The sequence below is a fragment of the Silene latifolia genome, chromosome 10 (genome assembly GCF_048544455.1).
Source record: "Silene latifolia isolate original U9 population chromosome 10, ASM4854445v1, whole genome shotgun sequence".
Taxonomy (NCBI): domain Eukaryota; kingdom Viridiplantae; phylum Streptophyta; class Magnoliopsida; order Caryophyllales; family Caryophyllaceae; genus Silene; species Silene latifolia.
The window spans coordinates 75,841,943-75,862,768 of NC_133535.1; the positions used below are offsets into that span (position 1 = coordinate 75,841,943).

General features: G+C 36.9%; 1 protein-coding gene across 1 annotated transcript; it reads right to left on the reverse strand.

Annotated features, from left to right (window-relative positions):
• Positions 1-9,249: 9,249 nt before the first annotated feature.
• LOC141605685 (ubiquitin receptor RAD23b-like) lies at positions 9,250-19,992 on the reverse strand. Its single transcript, XM_074424554.1, has 12 exons — positions 19,681-19,992; positions 16,760-16,921; positions 16,119-16,157; positions 15,950-16,023; positions 15,827-15,868; positions 14,948-15,125; positions 14,724-14,864; positions 14,576-14,641; positions 11,263-11,310; positions 11,070-11,179; positions 10,239-10,317; positions 9,250-9,731 (listed from the first exon to the last, which is right to left on the reverse strand). The coding sequence occupies exons 1-12, from the start codon at positions 19,744-19,746 to the stop codon at positions 9,615-9,617; spliced, it is 1,122 nt and encodes a 373-aa protein (XP_074280655.1). The 5' UTR covers positions 19,747-19,992; the 3' UTR covers positions 9,250-9,614.
• Between the last annotated feature and the right edge of the window lie 834 nt (positions 19,993-20,826).

The window sequence follows — 20,826 nt, forward strand, 5'->3', positions numbered from 1 at the left end:
TATTTTCTCGCAACCCATTAAATATGACCTTTTATCCTTCTTGTTTATGTGCTTTGAGCCATTTTTTATGGTTTAGTTGGGTGATTTACATGTTGGCACATTAAGGACAATGTTATGTTTAGCTTGGGGGGATTGCATTTGCATTGTAGTGTAGTTTGCATGTAGAAAAATCTGAAAATTCTAAGAAAATTGTGTGTTTTTGCTTGCTTACAGCCTACTTTCTCTCTTGCTTATCCTAATGATAGCTTATAGCTAATGATTTATTCTTATTTGATTGGATAATTTCTATATAGGGATGTCTTGACATAGTAGGTGGGAGATGGAAAATGAACCGAATAGGCTTGATCTTGACTATTGGCAAGCTATAAAATTGGTAAGGTAGAACCTCCTTAGACCGATGCATCCATATTCAGTTTCTGTTAGGTGAGTGTAGGTCTCCTTATGGTGTGTGTTTCATCAAAACGCACAAGTATGGTCTTGATTTCATGTCTTTATAAGCATGCATTCATTTGTTGTTAGCATTTTGGAGCCATTCACATGATTAAATTTGCCTTTTTGAACCCCTTCACAAAATTTATCCCTATCTACATCTAAAAATTGCCTACCTTGTTGAGCTAGTAGCTTTGATTAGTTATGTTTGAGTGCTCATTTGGGATTTGTTTTATCTTGAAATATCATTGTGAGCTGGTCTTAATGCTCTTGAAGAAGAAATGAGAAAAGAAAGAAATAGAAGAAAAAAAATGAAAAATGCTGAAAAAAATGAATTGAAAAAAAAAAGATGAGAAAGAAAAAAGAAAAGAAAAGGCATGAAATGAAAAAAGGAAGCATGATTTGTATCTTGAAAGAGAAGAATAAGTTGATGTAAGAAGCTCTCATGTTTTATTCATAAATTTTGGAGAGCATTCTTAAGATTTGTATCGGAATATTGGGTTAGTTTTGGAATTGAGCATCCTTTCATTTTGGATAGTTGCTAGCTTAACTTAAGCTCCACATTTCCATAAATCATTTGTTCCCCTTTCTTACCCATTACATATTGCCTTCTTCTTACCCTTGTCTTCTTTTACATGCTTACATTTGAATGTTTTTGGCTTGTAATTTTGAAATGATTATCATATTAGATTGCGGGCACACTCTCATGAGTCGAGGATAGATGAGTATTTTCACACAAAATGTCCTTTCACATACAAATGAGTTTGAATGCATAGTGAGAGTCCATTAGCCAAAAGATCATGCAAGAGCTTAAAGGTTCGTTCAAAGTCTTTCCTGCTATGCCGTCATGTAAATCTCATCCATGTTTGCATTACTCCGTATGCCCATGTTGTCCCGGGTTTTGAATCATTATGCTTAGCTTGTTTTAGGATATTGCAATTGATGGTATATGGTTTCTTGCTTAGGGATAAGCAAGAGTTTAGCTTGGGAGAGTTTGATGTGTTCATTTTATATATACTTTTACCCCATATTTTAGCTCAAATTTATATGACTATTGCACTAACCTTAGTGTTTTTATGAGCTATTATTGTATTCTAGTTGTCTTTGCATGTTTTGTCACATTTTGTAGGATGTTGAGCTTTTAGAAGCTTATACCATCCCTTGTGCAAGTAACTAGAAGCAAAGCTAACATTGGACCAACCTTGAAGTTTTACATGGATTTGCATGCATAAAGATATGGATTGAAATGAGAAATGCAAAGTCTTATGCAAAGTCAAGCCCAAGATTTGAAGTCCAACTAGGTGGAAGCTTAGGATGCTAAAGTACATTGGATGTGTGGACGCGGGCCCACGGGGGTCGCTCGGTGAAAAACGAGCAAGCTTTGCATTTGTGGAGTCGCCACCAATTTATTGTGTAAAATTGGAAACCGTTCGAATACCTCATGCCATGTTAAGACACAAAGTAGTGACATGAACACCAAGAACTCATTACCCTTAGCATTTTATGTCTAGAATGACTCTCGTGGATGCCAATGAACACGGATGTTCACAGAGATCTGGAGTAAGGGGTGAGGGTACGTATTAGGAAGCTCTTTTGATCGAACACCTAATCCCGCCTGCCTCGATAGCGGCCTCTACTAATGATTAGGGAAGTTATTTTTAATCGATATGTTGAAGGTTATATGCATGCTATGCAACATCCATTAGATTAATCCTAGCATGTGAATATAGACTAAGTCGGTAAACACGTAATTTAACATGCATTAATGTCGAGGTAGAAATTTAGGTTAATTGCATGTGAAGGCACACAGACAATCAATAATAAAGAATACGATAAAAGAACAACAATTGAAATAATTACAATAAATTACAAACGGGTTAATTAATTTACGTCGAAAATACACTTAAAACGGATAGTTTTAGAAAAGAAAGAATAAACAAATTAACGAACAGATTATTAGTGATAATACGAATAATAGTTAATTAATACGTAATTAATAAACTAGGTCAAGGCAGAAACGGGAGTTTAGAGACAGAACTCAACCCGAAACAGGCGCAGCAGAGCTGCTTCCTTTGGAAGAGGCGCAGCAAACGCTACGTCTGTTCCTGAGTTCAGTTCTGGCCGTGAAGCCGGAATTGCAAATTGTTAATATTCATTGGTGATTTAAGGATCGACTATGGACATTTGACTCGGATAGAAGTGATTTAACATATTATTTACATATGATTGGGTCATAAAAATAATAAAACATGGATAAAATTAATTAGGACAAATCGATAAAAAGGTTAATTACGGGATTAATGATACAAATTAAACAAACTAAATTAATTAGGTTATTAATGATGAACTAATGATGATGACGATAAATAACAGATGAAAATATATCAAAGAATGAATTTCAGAGACTTAATATTGATGAATCAAACCTCTAAAAACCCGAATTGATTTCAATGACGAAAACCCGCAAATATGAATTATAAGGGATTTAAGTCGGGATTTAAAAGATGAATTAAATATTGATGATTTACATGTTAAAATTGTTATGTTAAAAATTATCGTGTTAATGAAACATGAACAAACAAAGACAAAATAAAACAAACAGACGAACAAAAGACGAAGGAAGAAGAAAGGAAGCAGGAACTGCGGCAACCTCAGGAAGAGGCGCATCAGATGCTGCGTCCCTTCGAAGACGCGCAGCAGTTGCTGCGTCCTTTCTCGACGTTTGTCTCCTGTTAATCAGTAAAAAAGGTTTAAAACAAGGTTTTATAAATCGGTTTTGAATGTGTTTTCGACGTAAACCTTACAATAATGATTACAAAAATAAAGTACAATAATAAAAGAAGGGATTTACACCCTCAGACTTACATGTTTGACGAAACGAGATTGACTAAGTTAACGTTTAGTGATTGCTCAACTCGAATGTACGACGAAAGTGCCCTCTAAGAGAAAAACGAACGAGCTTGATTGAGTTGATTGATGTGGAGTTGGTCAAATTGGTCGGTCATGCAAAACGAGGCTGGTACTCAGAAGGATCCGAGCTTACGTGGTCGAAAGTTCAAGCACGTAGACTCCAAAAGGCAAGAGCGTGGTCTTAGAATGCAAAGGGAGAAGAGAAAGGCGGACACTCGCGTGAGAAATATGAGGAATGAAGGTCCCTATTTATAATAATCACGGAATTAGGGTTTAGGAAAGGAGAGAAAGATCCGGAAACAACCGACTTAGGTTAAACACGGAAACTTGGACAAAAAGAAAGCCTGGAGAACAGGCGTGGCAGGTGTTGCGTCCCTTGGAAGAGGCGCATCACTTGCTGCGTCCTTTCCCCAGCGGTTTCCTCCTGCGCAAGAAAGCGCGTTTGACATCCTGTCGTATTTTAGGCATAACTTTCTCTACAAGACTCGGATTAAGGTTATTTCGGTGGCGTTAGAAAGCTAAGAAAGAGATATAGAACTTTCTGTGAAATAAGCCTGACCCAAAAAAGTCGTTATCACGTCGTAAAACGGGCCTAAAGGTCAGGTTATCATTTTAGCTAAATGAAATACACATTTTGTAATGTAAACTTTAAGATAAGCCCAAAGAAGTGATATGAGACTCAAAAAGATATTTACCCACAACATTTTATGACATCCTAACCTTAGGTCGACAAGCACATTGCTTTGACACAGGATTTGACGGTTTTACGAAATGAAGACGGTTTTTGACCCGGACTCCAAATGTACTCTAATTACTGCCAAAACGATCGTAATGACACCTAGATGACAACCAAGGGGTAGACACAAGTATTTGAGCTATCACTTCACGATAAACTTACGAACTATCATAAATCGTTCCGTGTACCAAACATGCGGCCCAATCATCACAGGGTGGCTTGTGGGAGATGCAGAAATGAGGTATCTACAGGATGCCATGCTTAAAGATGATTATCGGATGCTTAGTAGGGCATTTATCGCTAAACATTGGATTCCATGAGTATTAACTAGAGGAATTAAGACGAACGAGCTAGAATCCCACAACCCCGATCGGGGTTTCCTTGTTTTATGCTCATACGTTTCATCCCTAGCTCCCTATAAATAGAGATCTATATCCGACCTAATTGGCATCCTATTTTCACCATACAATCTCATATTCCTTTCCTTGTATTCTTAAGCACACAAAAATTCTCTCATAGTTTTCATTTTAGTTTTAATTTGTTAAAGCATTTGGTTATTGTTAAACATTTGGTTCTATTTGTTCAAGCTTTTGGTTCTCATTTGTTCTTTCTTGCAAATTCCTAGTTCAAGTTCCATTTCTTATTCGGTAATTCTAATTCTAGTTTATTTAGTTTACATTTCTATTTTTAGTTATCACATAGTTTTTACCATTAGTATTTTAATTCCATCACATAGTTTATTCTCTTATTTCATAATTAATCTTTTAGTCTATATCATTTCTATAAACATGTTTAGCATTTCATACATCATAGTGGTAGTTTACATTTCAATATGAGTAACTAAATTCTCTTAGTCTAGGGACTAGGGAAGCCAAACAATAACTAATATATGTAAAATGTTAAAATAGCTTGATATAATATTGTCTAATTGGTTCTATCACATGTTTGTATCGTCGCTATTAATCTTTGTTTAATGGTCATATTCATCGATTAAGTTTGTTAAATTCGTTCTATAAGTCGAGAGGCACGGAATCGGATTATACTAAGCATATATAGTAGGACGACCTAGTCATGACGAGAGTTCTCTAGGACCCGGTCTATGGTTGACACTAATATCGTAAGGTTGGTGTCTTTAAGCCTAAACAATTGACAATGTTATTTATTCCGAGCTTAACATGAATATATATTTACAATTGCATGTGTGACCCGACTCCCCTAAACTCCTTTAATCATATAATGTTATATCGTTTTATTTGCTAATCATCAAACCAAACAAACCAATCAAATCATCATCGACCTTGATAGAAGTCTACTCATAGCATTTCATAGCGCAATTTCCGTCTCCTTGTGTTCGATCCCTCGTACTGCATTAATTTGTGTCAAGCGTAATTATCTTTGTTAGGTGTGCGACATAGCCTATCACGTGAGTAAGACATAGCGGTGTAGTGGACCAAGTACAACCTATACTAGACCTAGTGGAGAGTTCAGTGGGCCGAATAGGTGGAACTCGGCCGAGTACGGGTGAGGGGCACTCGTCCGAGTACGGGTGAGGGGCACTCGGCCGAGTAGACTCGGCACTCGACCGAGTGCAGCGTGTCAGAGGGTGATATAACTCAAGACGGGATTCCTTATCCACCTAACTCTAATTCATTTTCTCTTTTCACTCTATCACTCCAAATCCTCTCGCTTCTCTCTAAAACCATCCTAAACGCCTTTGCCATGGGATTCAAACTTGGATTAAAGGATTGTACACCTTTCTCCTCTTTCCTTCCACCTTGTGAGTAAGATCTACCTTTCCTCTTTCTTTTATCAAACCCTGACTTTTGGGAATTTTTGTTATGGGTAACTAATTAGTAATTAGTATGTATAATATGGGTAACTAAAGGGTTATAATAAGGGGCTTTGTATTATATAATGGTATAGGAGATTTTGTGATAGCTATTATGTAATTATGTAGGATAAGATAGTTTTGGTGAGGCGGATCTTGCTTGTATCGGATTGCTTATGGAGTATGCTAATAGGTAGGTTCATCCTACTCGGTTTCGATAATGTGAATACTTGTTGGTGTGTCAATTGTCATTGTTTTCATGGTATAAGTCGTATTGCATCATATTGGGATATTTGGGGATTATTGTGAATCTCATGTAGTTGTCGGAAATGCATTGTAGTATGGTATTGAGTTGTGACGACTCGAAGAGTCGGGATATTTGAGGAGTTGTTGTTCATAGCATGTTTGGGAGTGAGTTTCATGATGAGTCGTATATTTGCATATTGTATTGCATTTTACATTCATTATGTTTACCATATATGTTGGAGGCTATGGTGAAGATACGGTTTTTTTTTTAGGAGACGTAAGACGCTTGGGACACCGTCTTACGCTTTGGTTGCCTCTTGGAACTTCCCACTCCAAGAGGTATCTGCACATTAATGACTTGAGTTATAGAGGGACGTGTGTAGTCGAGGCACGACGTCTGGCAGGGATCCGGTTAGCGCCCGGGTCCGGTACCATGGGTGTGTCCCGAGTACCTTGTTACGGGCTGCGGTCCGTCTGTTTGGTGGGCGGTGTTGCGGTGCCGTCACCGGTTGTGGTACCATGAGTGTGTCCCTAATATCGATGGGATAATTGGGTAGTTGACATGGATGTAGTAGTGTGTCTTATGTATTTTATATCGTATTGCATATTCATATAATGTGTCGTGCTTATGTATTTATATTTTTGAAACTGGCGTGTGTGTTTGTTTGTAAATTGTCACATATTTTGTGGATGGCTTGTGTTGATCCATATGATATTTCCGATCATATGGAGAGCGGTTTGTATACAGGTTTGGTTTTGGTGTCTAGCGGGAGACGGGACGAGCCAAGAGTTTTGGTGATCACCGAATCGAGTATAGTGCTCTTTAGAGAGGTTGTAGTAATCATGACTTATACTTTTATTCGTTTATGTAATTATATGTAACTCACTAATTAAATACAACATTTATATAAATGTTTCTTAATTGTAATTCCGATTTCACTGACTCGGGAAACCGAGATGGTGACATCTCCCGATTACCTTGGCCGGGTAAGAAGGGGGTATTACAATTAAACATTATTTTTTGTTTCCGCTGCATCGTATTTAATTATTTAATCAGTTGGTTTGGAGAATTTGTAATAAGTCCATTGAGTTTTATTTATAAAATATTTAATTATTTAAAGTAACTCCGTATTACTCGTCTTTTATATTCACAACCTCAGGCAACTGAGATGGTAACACTTCTATTTACTTGGGAATGTCTTGCTAAAAACTCCTGAATAAATGGGGGTGTTACACTAACAACCCATATAGCCTATGTTATATTGATTCATAAACCATTTTATTTCCTTTTGTTTATTTAGGCTATTTAGACCTCTTCCACAACCCCAAAAATACCCTCTTTCAGATTGTGCTCTCCTTTTCTTTCCTTTATCCATACTTTCACTTTTTTTTACTTCTGCAAAGATAGATTCAATGCTTTCATGAAACTGGTTCCCTCCAGTTGAATACATCCTGCTTTCACCAGATTTATGCCTAAGCATTCTAGCAATAATTCTCCTAGACAAAGATATTTCCTCATTCACTATAAAGATCACTAGAGGTGAGGTTTAAATACCTACAGGCTCTTATTGTATCACAGGTTGGATTAACAGAAATTTCAGGCCTCCAAACTTTTTTCACAGGCTCTTTTGCACCAGTCTTTCTACAATGGACTTGAGAGTGACCCATTCCTTTACACTTAATATCTGAAATAGGAAGCTAGTGTCATATTCTACCGTAACACATTGTGTCTATCCCATGTCATCCAAAAAATGATTTCGGTTGGAAAATTATGTCTAATCTAAACCTTAACTAGTGTTCTAGCATAGTCGAGGAAGTTCCTATAAGCTATGGCATCATCACTCTTAATATACTTCCCCACACATTACCACTGGTCTTCTTAAGACAATCATTACGGCAGAATTTAACATCCAATCCATACATCTTTTTCGAGTAACCTTTTTCTACATCATGCTTAATTAATTTTGTACCAGAACTTCATTTTTTAATAATAAGAGGTTTATTATCAAAATTGAGGTAATCATTGTTAAAAAAACATTTTGTTGTTATCCCATAGTTTTAAAATGCACAAAAAAATTCCATCAGGCGAGAATGATATCTTATCTACGCCAGACGCTCTTCAGAAATCCCTTAATCACATTACTATGAGGGTTAGCCCCCGTATATAGCAGAAAACACCCGAGAGCCAGAACTCACTTGCAAGATCCTCTTTGATTCATCCTCCCGGTTGGTTTCTCTTCTTCATGCTTTTCATCCTCCAAATAGGTTCCTTATCTGCTTTAAAATCCAACGGATTAATCTTCAAGTTTGAATTTCTTGTAGAATTGTGAGTTTCAATATGCAATAGAATTGCTAGAACTAGCATTATTCGGATCTACATTTTTTTTTTTGTTTTTAATTACTAATATTAGTATATTATTAGTATTGGGATTGTTGGTGAAGCTCTTATTCCGAGCCATTGCATTAGATTAGGAGCTTCTTCAAAATTTCTCAGAATTTTCTCTCCAAATTCTCTCAACCCTTATATTGCAAACTACATCATGATAGTAAATTATTGACAAAACCTTGGCTTGCCTGATACATGTTCAATTCCACCAAGGGCCATCGGATCACGATTACTTCCCAGTTCCTACAGTGCATGCCAGCAATCCTTGGATTCAAGAGTTGATCACAAAAACCACTCACCGTAGGATGTGGACTATATCAAAGTACATGTCAATATTAAAACTGGCTAGATGCTAGTCTCTGCATTAACAGTTCGGTTGAATTTGATGATTGGCATCCTAGTATTAGGTACAGAATAGGCCGTGAAACATGTAATATCATTCACCCAAATAACTGTGGATCATGGTCATGGTCTCCTCAGATTTGGGCGATGAGTTTCAGGAGAAATGTACAATGGCTAGTTTAATAAAATCCAACGGTAGACTGGTGAGGTGCAATCTAATCCATGACATCCCAGATCCACACATTCCACCTCCCCACACAATATAGAAACTCCGAAATTGCTTTATATTGTAAATCTGATTTTCCAGAAAAGTTCTCTATGCAATTGAACTAAAAATTCACCACTCTTAACTAAAAAAAAAAAAAAAAAAAATGTTCAACTTTTCTTCTTGTAATAAATAATCATTCACTACAAAATATTTACACCAAACAGACAAGATTACTGATCAATGTGCGTAAAAAATATTATAAATACTCGGCAAAAACTGCTCTTGTAAGCAACCAATATAAATTTACCACGATACAAATGGTACATATGATCCCATATGTACGGAGTAAACAATAGCACTCTCAAACCTAGAACATAAGAATAAGATCCTTTCTGGAGAAAAGTAACAAAGACGATAAAAACAAAGTCGTGGGCTCCATTGAGCTTCGCCATCCATGTCCTCTACGATACCATACTAAAACCAGTACACTTCCTACAATCAGTGATCAGCAAACAAAACTACTGCCAGTCTAATCCTCATTATCGTCAGCATGCTCCAATAGGTAGTTAGCGGCCAACTGTTCATTGCGCTCACAAGCTAAAAATGCCTCAATGACCAGGGCTCTATCAAAACCCATTCCCTCAAGCTGGATGAAAAAAACAACCCTAATAAGTACCACCTCCATCCCAATCATGAGATGTCGACGGTGACCAATATTTTCTCAAAATAAATACTCCCTACACATTTTTACTCTGATGTTCCTGCATGACTTTTTGTGGTGGTCAAAACAATACTATAACCCCCAATTTTAATATTTGTATATTACCTTTTTGTTGAAAAAAATAATTTTCCGAAAGATTATTTTACTCTTAGGTAAATCATATTATAATTCTTTACAATTTTCAATACAAATCAAACAGAAACATCGTAGTGAAAAGGAGTAAATAGTTGACATGGTAATATAAAGATAATTGGTTAAATAGAACAAACAAGATATATTTGTAAGTTGTAACTACACATGTGGAGAAACTAAGAGAAACTAATGGTCAAAGACTCCAAGTTGACATTGTTTTACCACAAATGAGGATTTAAATTTGGAATTGAGGAAGTAGAATGTAAAACAAAAGTGAGGTGGCAGCCAGTGAGTCCATACCCGTTCAATAGCTTCCTGTTCCTCTTGTGTGACACTGATAGAATGGGGCATATCCTGATCAGGCTGATCAAAAATATCTCTACAAAGAAAACCAAGAAATATAAAATGTTTGTTAAAGTTAGCGTAGAAGCTAACAAGAAAAAAGATCCGCATGATTGTTAAACGTGCAATTTCCCAAGTCAATTAATAGCTTATGCAGGACACTTGTATCTAAGTTAGAAAGCAACAAAGCCTTGGTCACAGAATGATTACATGAATCGACGTTGGAAAAAGTGAATGCAAGGTAAAGAGTGCATAGCACTTGTAAACAAGCTATGTTACATGTATTCTTCATATAAACTCACGTACCCAAGTGGCCGAGTCCAACCCTCGACACTCGGATATGAGTATGACGCTTTAATACTTCACTTTAAGCCAAAAATATTTACAATTCATGGAACTATACAAGTCTGACATTTAACCACGCTCCCTAGCAAATCTTTCCAATCAAGTCTGAGTAACATAGTAAACAAGGGCCACTGCATGAGATTTGTTGCACATCAAGTGCGATGTTATGAAAATGGAGCATAATGATTAAAAAAAAAGCCTACACCACAGAAAAATGGACAGGATAAACTGAAATGCATACAACCCAAATGAATTTAGACGTTGGAAATGTAAAATATTTATGAATGAAATCAAAAATAGACGGCCATTGCCATCATTTGGAGCAAAATAGATAGGATATGTAAACATGTAAAATTTCAAGCACAAGGAGCAATCATTGAGCTGAATTTTGTTAAGTCATATTTAGATTCTCGATCGAAGGTGGGAAAGAAATCTTAGTCTCACCCTTCAGAACCATCAAGAGGTTCATTAAGGAGTTGAAGAAATTCAGCATGGTGATCCTGGATTAGTCTTAAAAGCTGGGGATTCTGCTTCCCAAGCTCCTGAAGCATTGGCTGCATACCAAGATATGAGACTATTTAACACAATGCTGAAGAAAATAAAAAGTTCTTTGTCAAAGACCCAAATCACACAAAACCTGTAATATTTGTGGATTTGTTTGCACCATGGAGCGCAATGCCTGAAACTGAAAGATCAAAACAGAAACACGAAACACGTTAAATAGAGTTTTCAAATTCCCAATAAAAAGAATTGCTAAAATGAATTACACAAGGCCTTGTTTGGTTGGAGAGAGTGGCTGAAAAGGGATGGAGCATTTTCCATTATTTGATTAGTGAGTTAGGATGGAAGGAAATGAAAGCAAGGGATTTATTTTCTTTCCTATAGCCAAACTGAAATCCATTTCTTGAAGGAAAAAGATACAGTTCCCTTCGCTTCCATGTAAGGTGTATTCAATAAAGAGTAAAAGGACTATGTAGTCTCAGTAAACTCTTCGTACCACTCCCTTAAGAGCTGACACAAATATTGCGAAGAGCGATAAACTAGAAGAAAAACATGGTTACCTCCTGCCCTCAGAGTGGCTTCCCTGTTCTTCTCTCGGGTCAATATCTCCGGCTTTACACAATTTACACTATTATCCCACTTCTCTCTGTAAAGTATAATAGACCACAAAAGCCTGACTAATCTTTTCTCATGTCAACATATCAATAAATCACACTCTATTCCACCATCGTACACACTCTCTGAGTCCTATACTTTCACCTATAGTTTTTAGTGCCTTGATTTTCAAGTTATTTATGTTTCCCAAGGTGGTTTGCCTTTCAATTTACCAAAACCATTGATTGTGTGATCACATGGATATTTTAGGTCACTTTCTCTCACCTCAATGAAACCGGTGCATCCAGGAAAGAATTCCTTTCATGATTTTGTTTTTAAACCATGTTTCACGAGTAACATTTGTTTTAGCGCCATCTTATCCAACTCAGCACACATAATTTCTCACTCCTCCCAAACACTACCATGATTGCTACTACGCTCATGATACCATACAACAACAGACCATAACTCATGAACCCCCTGTACTTCAAATGATATTTACTCTTCCCAAACCTCCATAGAAATATTTAAGTTCTCTCTTTCCAATGAACTCTCTTCCATTTTGTTTGTTACAATTTAATTAAGGATTAAAATTTTAGTAGATAATTATTTTCTGAGCTAAGCGATTTCAAAAAAAAATTAATCGCCTATCATCACAAGTAAGTTAAAGATACACATCTTCAGCGTGAATGCGTTATAGGATAATAGTCAATAGAGTTTATGCATGAGTTTAATCCATTTTATGTACGCATTCATTATTTGAATATGAAGTGTGTACTACCAAAATACTTAGTTGTACTTGTACAAAGCATTATCTTCGAAGGGGTGTGATCATGGAAGTTCTAAGTTCACAAATTAAAACTTCGCAACACTTAAAGGCTCATTATTGGGCTAGCAACTAGCAAGTAGTTGATGTTAAAGAATAAGGGAGAGTTAGTTTTAAAAGGCAATAGGCTCAGCTCGGTAACGATGAGTCGTGGCTGATGACGCTCACTGTTTTGAAAAAAGAAGGAAATGATGGGACGAAGAGGAGAGCATTTTATAAGAACTAGAAGAAAAAATATAGAAATTGCATACTGTACGATTCACTAGTTGTACCACGTGTACAAGAAGCACCTAAGGCATGCCGCAAGGTGTTATGGCTAGTATCATGTGAAGCTACTACCTAAGCGCGTTGGTTTTTCCCTTTCAATAAGGAGATAGAAGAAAGTTAACACGTGGTCACGGATTATGATGGAATAAAGCAATGTGGTTTGCTATTTTCATTTTGGGTCATCCAAAAGCAACCGCTCTACATTGTTAACGTAGGGGCAAGACAGCGTAAAGTAATGGTTTGAACTTTTTAGTAGTTTTATATTAGTTTTGCTACGGTACTCCATGTATTCCAGCTCCACATATTATTGCACTTCCACATAGACCTAGCAAACCGCTCATTTGGTTTGGATTTCGATCACGTTAAATTGGATTGGTGTCATTCAAGCTATCCATAGTTTCAATTTCAGATCGATTCTGGGATTCATTTCAGTTCCACCTTAATTGGTTTGTGATTTTTTGGGTCGGGTATGGTCCAAGTCGGGTCAATATCAGATCATGTGAGTTTCGTTCATGTTTTAATTAAGCTGGGTATCAATAAATAGGCTTAACATTCATTATATGTATCATTTTAAATGCACTAATTCAAATTACCATAGCTAAATAAAACATCAATGAGAAAACCCATAAATTGAGTTTTTCCTCGGAAAAAAAATCATTTTAGTTCGGGTTCAATCGGTTCAGTTAGCACTATTTAAGATGCATTCAAGTTCCGGTATCTTTCAATTATGTCGAATTTTGTTCAATTTTGGAGCGATTTAGATTGAGTTAGGTTTCGGGTACTACTCAAGTTACTCATATCGGGTCTTCAATCAGATATCAATTCAGATATTTTGATCGGTTTTTCGGGTATTGTCATTCAGGTTTATTTTTATGGGTCTAATTCCACACAATACATATACATTTGGAATGGACTGCTAGGAGAGCAAAAACAAGAAACAAAAATTTTCCCCATGCCTACCATTATGGCACAGCCAATTTACCTCCTACCAAAACCTTACCCATTCCCAAGACCGGCCATCATACCTAGTCCAATTTCCCCACCCATGCCAACCACTAAATTGGGTCACTCAACCACCATCTGTAGTCCCCTTCCTCATTCTGCTTCTTGTCCCTTTCTCTCCACATGCCATATCATCTCTCCCTTGCCTCTTCTCACATAACATGTTAAGACTTTCCAGGGTTAATGGTTGTCAAGTAGTGTGAATGGATTTACATGGACAAACTGAGATAGATGAAGTTCTTGTTTCTCGCATTTGATAGTCACCAATGATGGCAACTCAATGACGAAAGTTGATGAATAGAGAGGGGATGTGGTAGATATTAGTCATAGTACTAAGTACGAGTGTGAAGTTTAGGTTGTGGGAAACTAAGTCCATGATGGCTAAGAATGTGCCACACTGACTATGAGATTGTGGTGACAAAAAGGTTGACATGTTTAATACAAAAGGGTGAAGTGAATCAATGGTAATTTCAGATGGCTAAAAGTTGCCTAGAGTAGAAATGTAAACAGCGTGCTGGAACCGCCTAAAAAAACAAGCCGTAGAAGTTGTCGGAAAGGAGCGAATAGTTATTATAAAAATAAATTACAAAGCAATGGCAACTTATTCTTCTTATATGAAAGTTTGACGCATCTGATAGTAACTTTTGTATCACTTTAAATCTTTTTTACTAATCATATTAGAAATGCAACTTCAACCAGTATCTCATCTGAAAGATGACAAACATGAATAAAGAAGTCTAGAAAAAGACAAAAGTCTAACCTGAGGATTGTTCCTAAGAAAATCAAGTGATCCAAAGCCTTCATCACCAGCATCCGACAACAACTCCTATGCAATTCCATCTTTAGAAAAGAGATGATATCTTAACTAGCACAAAGACAAGCAGAATCGCTGAACCTGTCAGATGTACCTGAGGAAACATATTTAGCGGAGAAGAATTAGGCGCACCAGAAACCTGCACAGGAGCTACACCACTTTCAGTAGCAGCGATTCCCTGATTAGCAGGAAACAGTGGCACCGGCTCAGCAACTACAGTTGTTTCTGGAATACCCTGCGCACAACAGTGAAAGATCTAAATGCCAACTCGTTTCTGATTGGCAAAAACGCAGGTGCTTCCAAATTTTAAAGACGTACAGAATATAAATAATCTACAGCACGCTCAGGGTTGTTGTAAGCCGCTCTGAGTGCACGGGTAACTGTGTCTCTGTCCCAACTTCCACCACCCATATCCAGAAGCTGTTGAATAGTCTGCTCCATATTGGTACCGGCAACTAGATTTGACGCAGCCTGACCATAGGTTTCTGAAGGCACACTGGAAAAAGGGTATCAGGAATAAAGTGAGGATATAAAAGTTATTGAACCGGTTAGATAGCACAGTTGCTCGGACAAGCGAGTTGGATATTAAAGTTTTGCCTTTTATTGTGAACCTAAAATAACTTTAAACAAACCCACCAACAAACCATAAAAACCCCTGCGGACACCAACCATTAAACACTTTAATCGAAAGTTGTAAACCTCTTACTGCCCAAGTCTTATTTAGGAGGTGCTGCTAACCAACAATCGGGGTTGAACTACTCTTATCAAATTATTTGCTAACAGTTGTCAACTTAAAGCACAGTGGAACCATCCGTTTAATAGGTTTCTTCTGGTATGCAAGGAACAAATAAAGTTTTTAATAGGAAGAATTTTTCACTAATAGAAACAAAAAAGCAGGCGCTAATAGAGCATACTAGCAACAAATGAAGTTCAGTAAGAAAGGGGCACACGTCAATAAAAGACACTTGAAGGGCACATCCTAGGCTTGTCAACAGACAATTTACATTGTTTCATATAGCTTCACCAAATTATTCTCAAGCTCCTTATAAGACCTATCAAATAATATCCTGACAGAACTATCAGCTGAGCCTACTCACTTTAACCTTGTGATTTATAATAGTGTTCCAAACAGAGAGCTTTTCACAGTGGCAACTATTTTAGTATAAATCCGAAAGATAACTTTGATACTTTACATACTCAGAAGCTGCAGAATTAGAGCCGGTAGCATCCTTTGAGGTCCTGCAGTGAAGGAACACCGAGACGAATCAGATAAAGATATTTGCAAAGGAAAAGCAGACTAATGCTACTAAAAACTATTACATCTGTGCTTCAGGAGGAGAGATCGCACTGGCATTGCTAGTAGGTACAGCAATGGGTATGGGACTGGGCGCAAGCTGAAACAAGATAGAGATAAATATTTTTGCTACTGATAAGGAACATAAACGCAAAGGCTAATAAGAAGGTACACGATAAGTCAAGAATAGAGTACCTGAGTACTAGAAGCTCCTACAGCACCTAAAGTTTTGCTCTGAAAATTGATGAAAAAGATAGCTGATAAAAAGTTCTACGCTAAGCAAAAAATAGAAATTTCAAGATCACAAGTAAATAAGACACGAGGGGAAGTCATTAAACATATAGTGTAAACACATAATAAAAGCTAAAATTCACATTACACAAATATTTAAAGGGGGGCAAAATAATTATTAGCATTGAATTCATTACTCCCTACCTTTTTCTAGTCATTTTCAAGACTTTCGCCTTTTATAATTCTTTTCAAAGCTCCCCCCTTTTCAGAACATTTACTCCGAAACTTCCACCCAAAGCCCATTTATGTCCAAATAAAAGAAATTTCATTATTGATACTGCCACAAAAATATGATTTTCTTTTGCAAAAAAGGGCTTTGGGTGAGAATTTCAGAAAATGTTAAGAAAAATTGTGGCTTTTAAAAATGAGGCATAAAAAAAGTGGGATATAAAAAAATGAGGTAACAAAAAGGTGGAAGTTATGAATTAACTCTATTATAATTAAAATCATCTTTGCTGTATGCTACTTTGTACATTTGAAAACGAAAACTAATACCGACAGTCAGATATAGAAGCTAGATGAAGTATGGAACCGATGACTAGTACCTTACTGAGCATCACTACAAGGAAACCATCTTCAGATACCTTGTTGTCCGTCAATGTTGTTTCATCTTTCAAGACCTTTCCATTGTGAATCAATAATTGCTGTCCACAAGGATAATTATCTTTTCCTTGTACATCTTCAATATTTTTTTTCACGGCCATAATCTTCAGGTCAAAACACATTTACGGTATGTCATATATTAAATCTTCTTTACCAATCTTAAACTTCCACAAGATATGATACAGTTTTCTAAGCTTTCTGAACATTTAATAAATTAGATTAAAATGAAAAAGAAGAGTAGGGATTCACACTTCTGAGCTCAAATGGCTACAAAACAAGTATAAGTAATAAATATTAATGAATTTCGTCAACTAAAGCAGCTCGAAAAGACACCATATGTTCCTTGACGGATATCACTGGAAGCTAAAAACAAATACTCCATATCTACAAATATCATGTGACAAATCACACAATCATCTATATCTACAACATATAAGGTAATAGTGTATTGTGCTTAGCAGCTTTCCCATATCTTGTACTTGCATCCCAACATCAAAACTTCACTTTCATTCATGTCAACAAAAAGCATCAACTTTGATAGCATCAAAGCGAAAACATACACACATATAGGTATTAACTACTTCAAACAAAAGCAACAATCACGATGACTGTAAATGACGCTTCCTTGCAACGGTGGATAAATAATTAGATTTGAACATGAAGAAATGCTACCTATTTATCGTATGATACAGAGTAGTCATGGTACCGAATGTTACCCAGCCACCCAAGATCGTCAATGAGTATTAAACGTAAGACTATGTCGTGTACCCGACACTTGAGTATTTGTTTTTTTATTTATAACTCTTTAATTTTGGGATTAAGACTACTTTATTGCAGAATTTAAACAACCATCAACTCATTATTTCAGACCCAATAGGAAGTAAAACACATTTAGGCCTTGTTTGGATAGATGGATTCGAAGGGAAAGGGAGGGAAAGGATTTGGAAAGAGCAATATACTTCATTTGGATAGCAAAGTGACGGTGGAGGGATTTGGATGGGAGGGAAAATAGATCCCTCCATTTCCCTCCTCCAAGGTAAATTATTTCCCTTTCCTTCCAACAAATTATGAAAGATTTGGAAGAAAAAAATCATCTCCGTATTTTCCCTCCCCTTCCCTTCCTTCCCTTCTTCCCCCTCCCCTCCATTTCCCTTTATTTTTTGTATCCAAACAAGACCTTAATTTCAGTAACAGCAAGTATCAAACACATAATAAATAAAGTTGTTGGGTGTGTTTGGATAAGGGGATTTGAAGAGAAAGGAACGGAAATGGAGAGACGTGAATTCCTTTGTTTGGTTAGAAAGATAGGTGTGGAGAAATTTGAAGGAGAGGGAAAATGGATCCCTCCATTTCCCTTCTACAAACACGTTTATTTCAGTAGCAGCTAGTATCAAGGCTTAAGGGTGTGTTTGGATTTGGGGATATGGAGGGAAAAGAAAGGAGGGAGAGTAGGAAATTTAAAATCCCTTGTTTGGATAGCAAATGAGGGTGGAGGGAAACAAAGGGGGAGAGATTTAGAGGGATCCAATTTCCCTCCTCCAAGCCTAATCAAAATCTCTCCACAATAGGCAAGATTTGGAGGGGAGTGGAGGGAAAGGGAGGGGAGGGGGAAGGAGGGAAGGGAAAGGGAGAGAAGGGAAGGGGAGGGGGAATGGAGTGTGGTTGTTTGGATACGATTTCCCTCCAAATCTTGCCTATTGTGAAGAGATTTTGATTAGGCTTGGAGGAGGGAAATTGGATCCCTCTAAATCTCTCCCCCTCTATTTCCCTCGACCCTCATTTGCTATCCAAACAAGGGATTTTAAATCCCCTACTCTCCCTCCCTTTCTTTTCGCTTCAATCCCTCAATCCAAACACACCTTAAGGGTGTGTTTGGATAGTAAAAGTGGAGGGAAAGGGAGGGGAGGAGGAAGGAGGGAAGGGAAAGGGAGAGAAGGGGAGGGGTAATGGAGTGTGGGTGTTTGGATATAATTTCCCTCCAAATCTTACCTATTGTGCCTATTGTGGAGAGATTTTGATTAGGCTTGGATGAGGGAAATTGGATCCCTCCCAATCTCTCGCTCTCCATTTCCCTCCACCCTCATTTGCTATCCAAACAAGGAATTTCAAATCCCCTACTCTCCCTCCCTTTCTTTTCCCTCCAAATCTCTAAATCCAAACACACCCTAAATGAATTTGCCAATGCACACTACAACCCAAGGTAAGAAAATTAATCAAACCCCGTAATGAATCCCATTCCCTAGAAAAAGTAAATTAATCTCTCCCATGTTTCTCTAACTTGAACGCATCCGCTCTGATTCCACCTCTTCCCTCCTTCCTCTTATTGACGCCATCAATACTCAATTTAAGAATCTTCTTTCACTCAAATGCTGAATATATGGTGCACAAGCGTCATATATTCATTATGCAGGTGTCATATTTAAACCAATCTGACCATCTATCTTGGGTCGACTGTAAATGAGACACCCAGAATGAAGAAAGATAGATGCCAACCAAAGTAGCAACTAAACCACATAGATGTTATTGAAATGAATAAATTGGGATACTGAGATGTTACACTGTCTTGTTTTGCAGTAAGAAGATAGGATTAAATGCACAACACTGAATCTAACTTTTATTATTATCGCCAAAAATCAGAAACCATAAAGAATTTCAACTCTTTGACTGCAAACAGAATGGCTTGCAGTTTCAAATGCATCCACATTTTGTAAATACGACGATATTGTCTCTTTATGATATAAATAGAAAGTACGACGATAAAAAGGAATGAGATGGAGGGAGTACAACATAAAATTAACAATTAGGGAATACAAGATTGAATAAATAAATAAAATAAAATAAAAACAATGAAAGAGAGGCTGACGGTGTCATTAGGATGAACACGAATCTCGAAATGGCTTCCTTTGAGAGTTTTAACAGTCAGCTTCATTTTCTTTTGAATCAGAATAATAATTGAGACGAAACTTCAAGTTTTGGGGGAAATCAGGAACCCTAGATATCGCTTCCCCTTTTCCTTTTTCTTTTTCCTTTTCCTTTTTCCTTTTTTTCTTTCTGCAGAAACGAGAGGTGGAATTTTAGGGAAAGCTATGAATGACGAGACCCAAATTAATGCTTTCACTACTCGACCCACCCGGCCACCCCTACCTCGGTCGCAGTCCTCACTGCCTGCAAGTCCACACCTCCAATATGGACTAGAGTATTCGACACTAGTACCTGTACCTCAGTGGTTCATGGGCTATACCGTTTGATAGGTCCGGCTCATTTGACCCATAATTTTAACGCGCTTGGACCAAAAAAAAAAGGGGTCATAGGGTCGGATTATCCCCCAAAATTGTGAATGGCCTGGACACGGTTAGCAATTCATCTCAATAGGGTGGCTCTCGCTCATCCCTTTAAAAAACTACTAAAATATATGAGTATTATTTTTACTTATCTATCTACTATAATAATATAAAACATCAAGTTAGAGTGTATATATCTAACTACTATATGACCCGTAAAAGAAGTTCAAACCCTCATATTAAGTACTTTTTTTGTTACAAGAAGCGGGAATTAGCCAAATCAGAAATAAAACACTTACAAACAAAAATCAAAAAGCGGACGGAAATAAAATACACACAGCTAAAAACACATAAAACGGTACTAATCTAGGCTAAGACACTCCTCCTATGGCCCTGTTTGGTAATCAGCAGATTGATATTAGCAGAAGCAGATTGGTCAAGCAGATTATAAATGATAGATTGGATTAACAGGTTTGACTAGTATATTTCAATTAGCAGATTTAGTAGAAGTGTTTGGTAATTAGCAGATTTTGTTTAATAGATTGTTGTATCTATGTGTAGATTGTTGACGGATTCATATTTCACAATCTACTAATGTGAATATGCTGGGTAGAGCAGCATATTGGAAAACAGTAGATTGAGCTTCAATCTACTCTTTCAATATGCCATTTACCAAACACTCAAAATAGTAGATTGGTGAGTCAAACATGCTAAAAGCCTTGAATATG

Coding starts and splice junctions, on each gene's coding strand:
- LOC141605685 (XM_074424554.1), bottom strand. CDS start 19,746: ATGAAGCTGACTGTTAAAACTCTCAAAGGAAGCCATTTCGAGATTCGT. Junction 16,922..19,680: donor GTGTTCATCCTAATGACACC/GTCAGCCTCTCT, acceptor TTTGACCTGAAG/ATTATGGCCGTGAAAAAAAA. Junction 10,318..11,069: donor CCTCTTGATGGTTCTGAAGG/GTGAGACTAAGA, acceptor TTTTCTTTGTAG/AGATATTTTTGATCAGCCTG.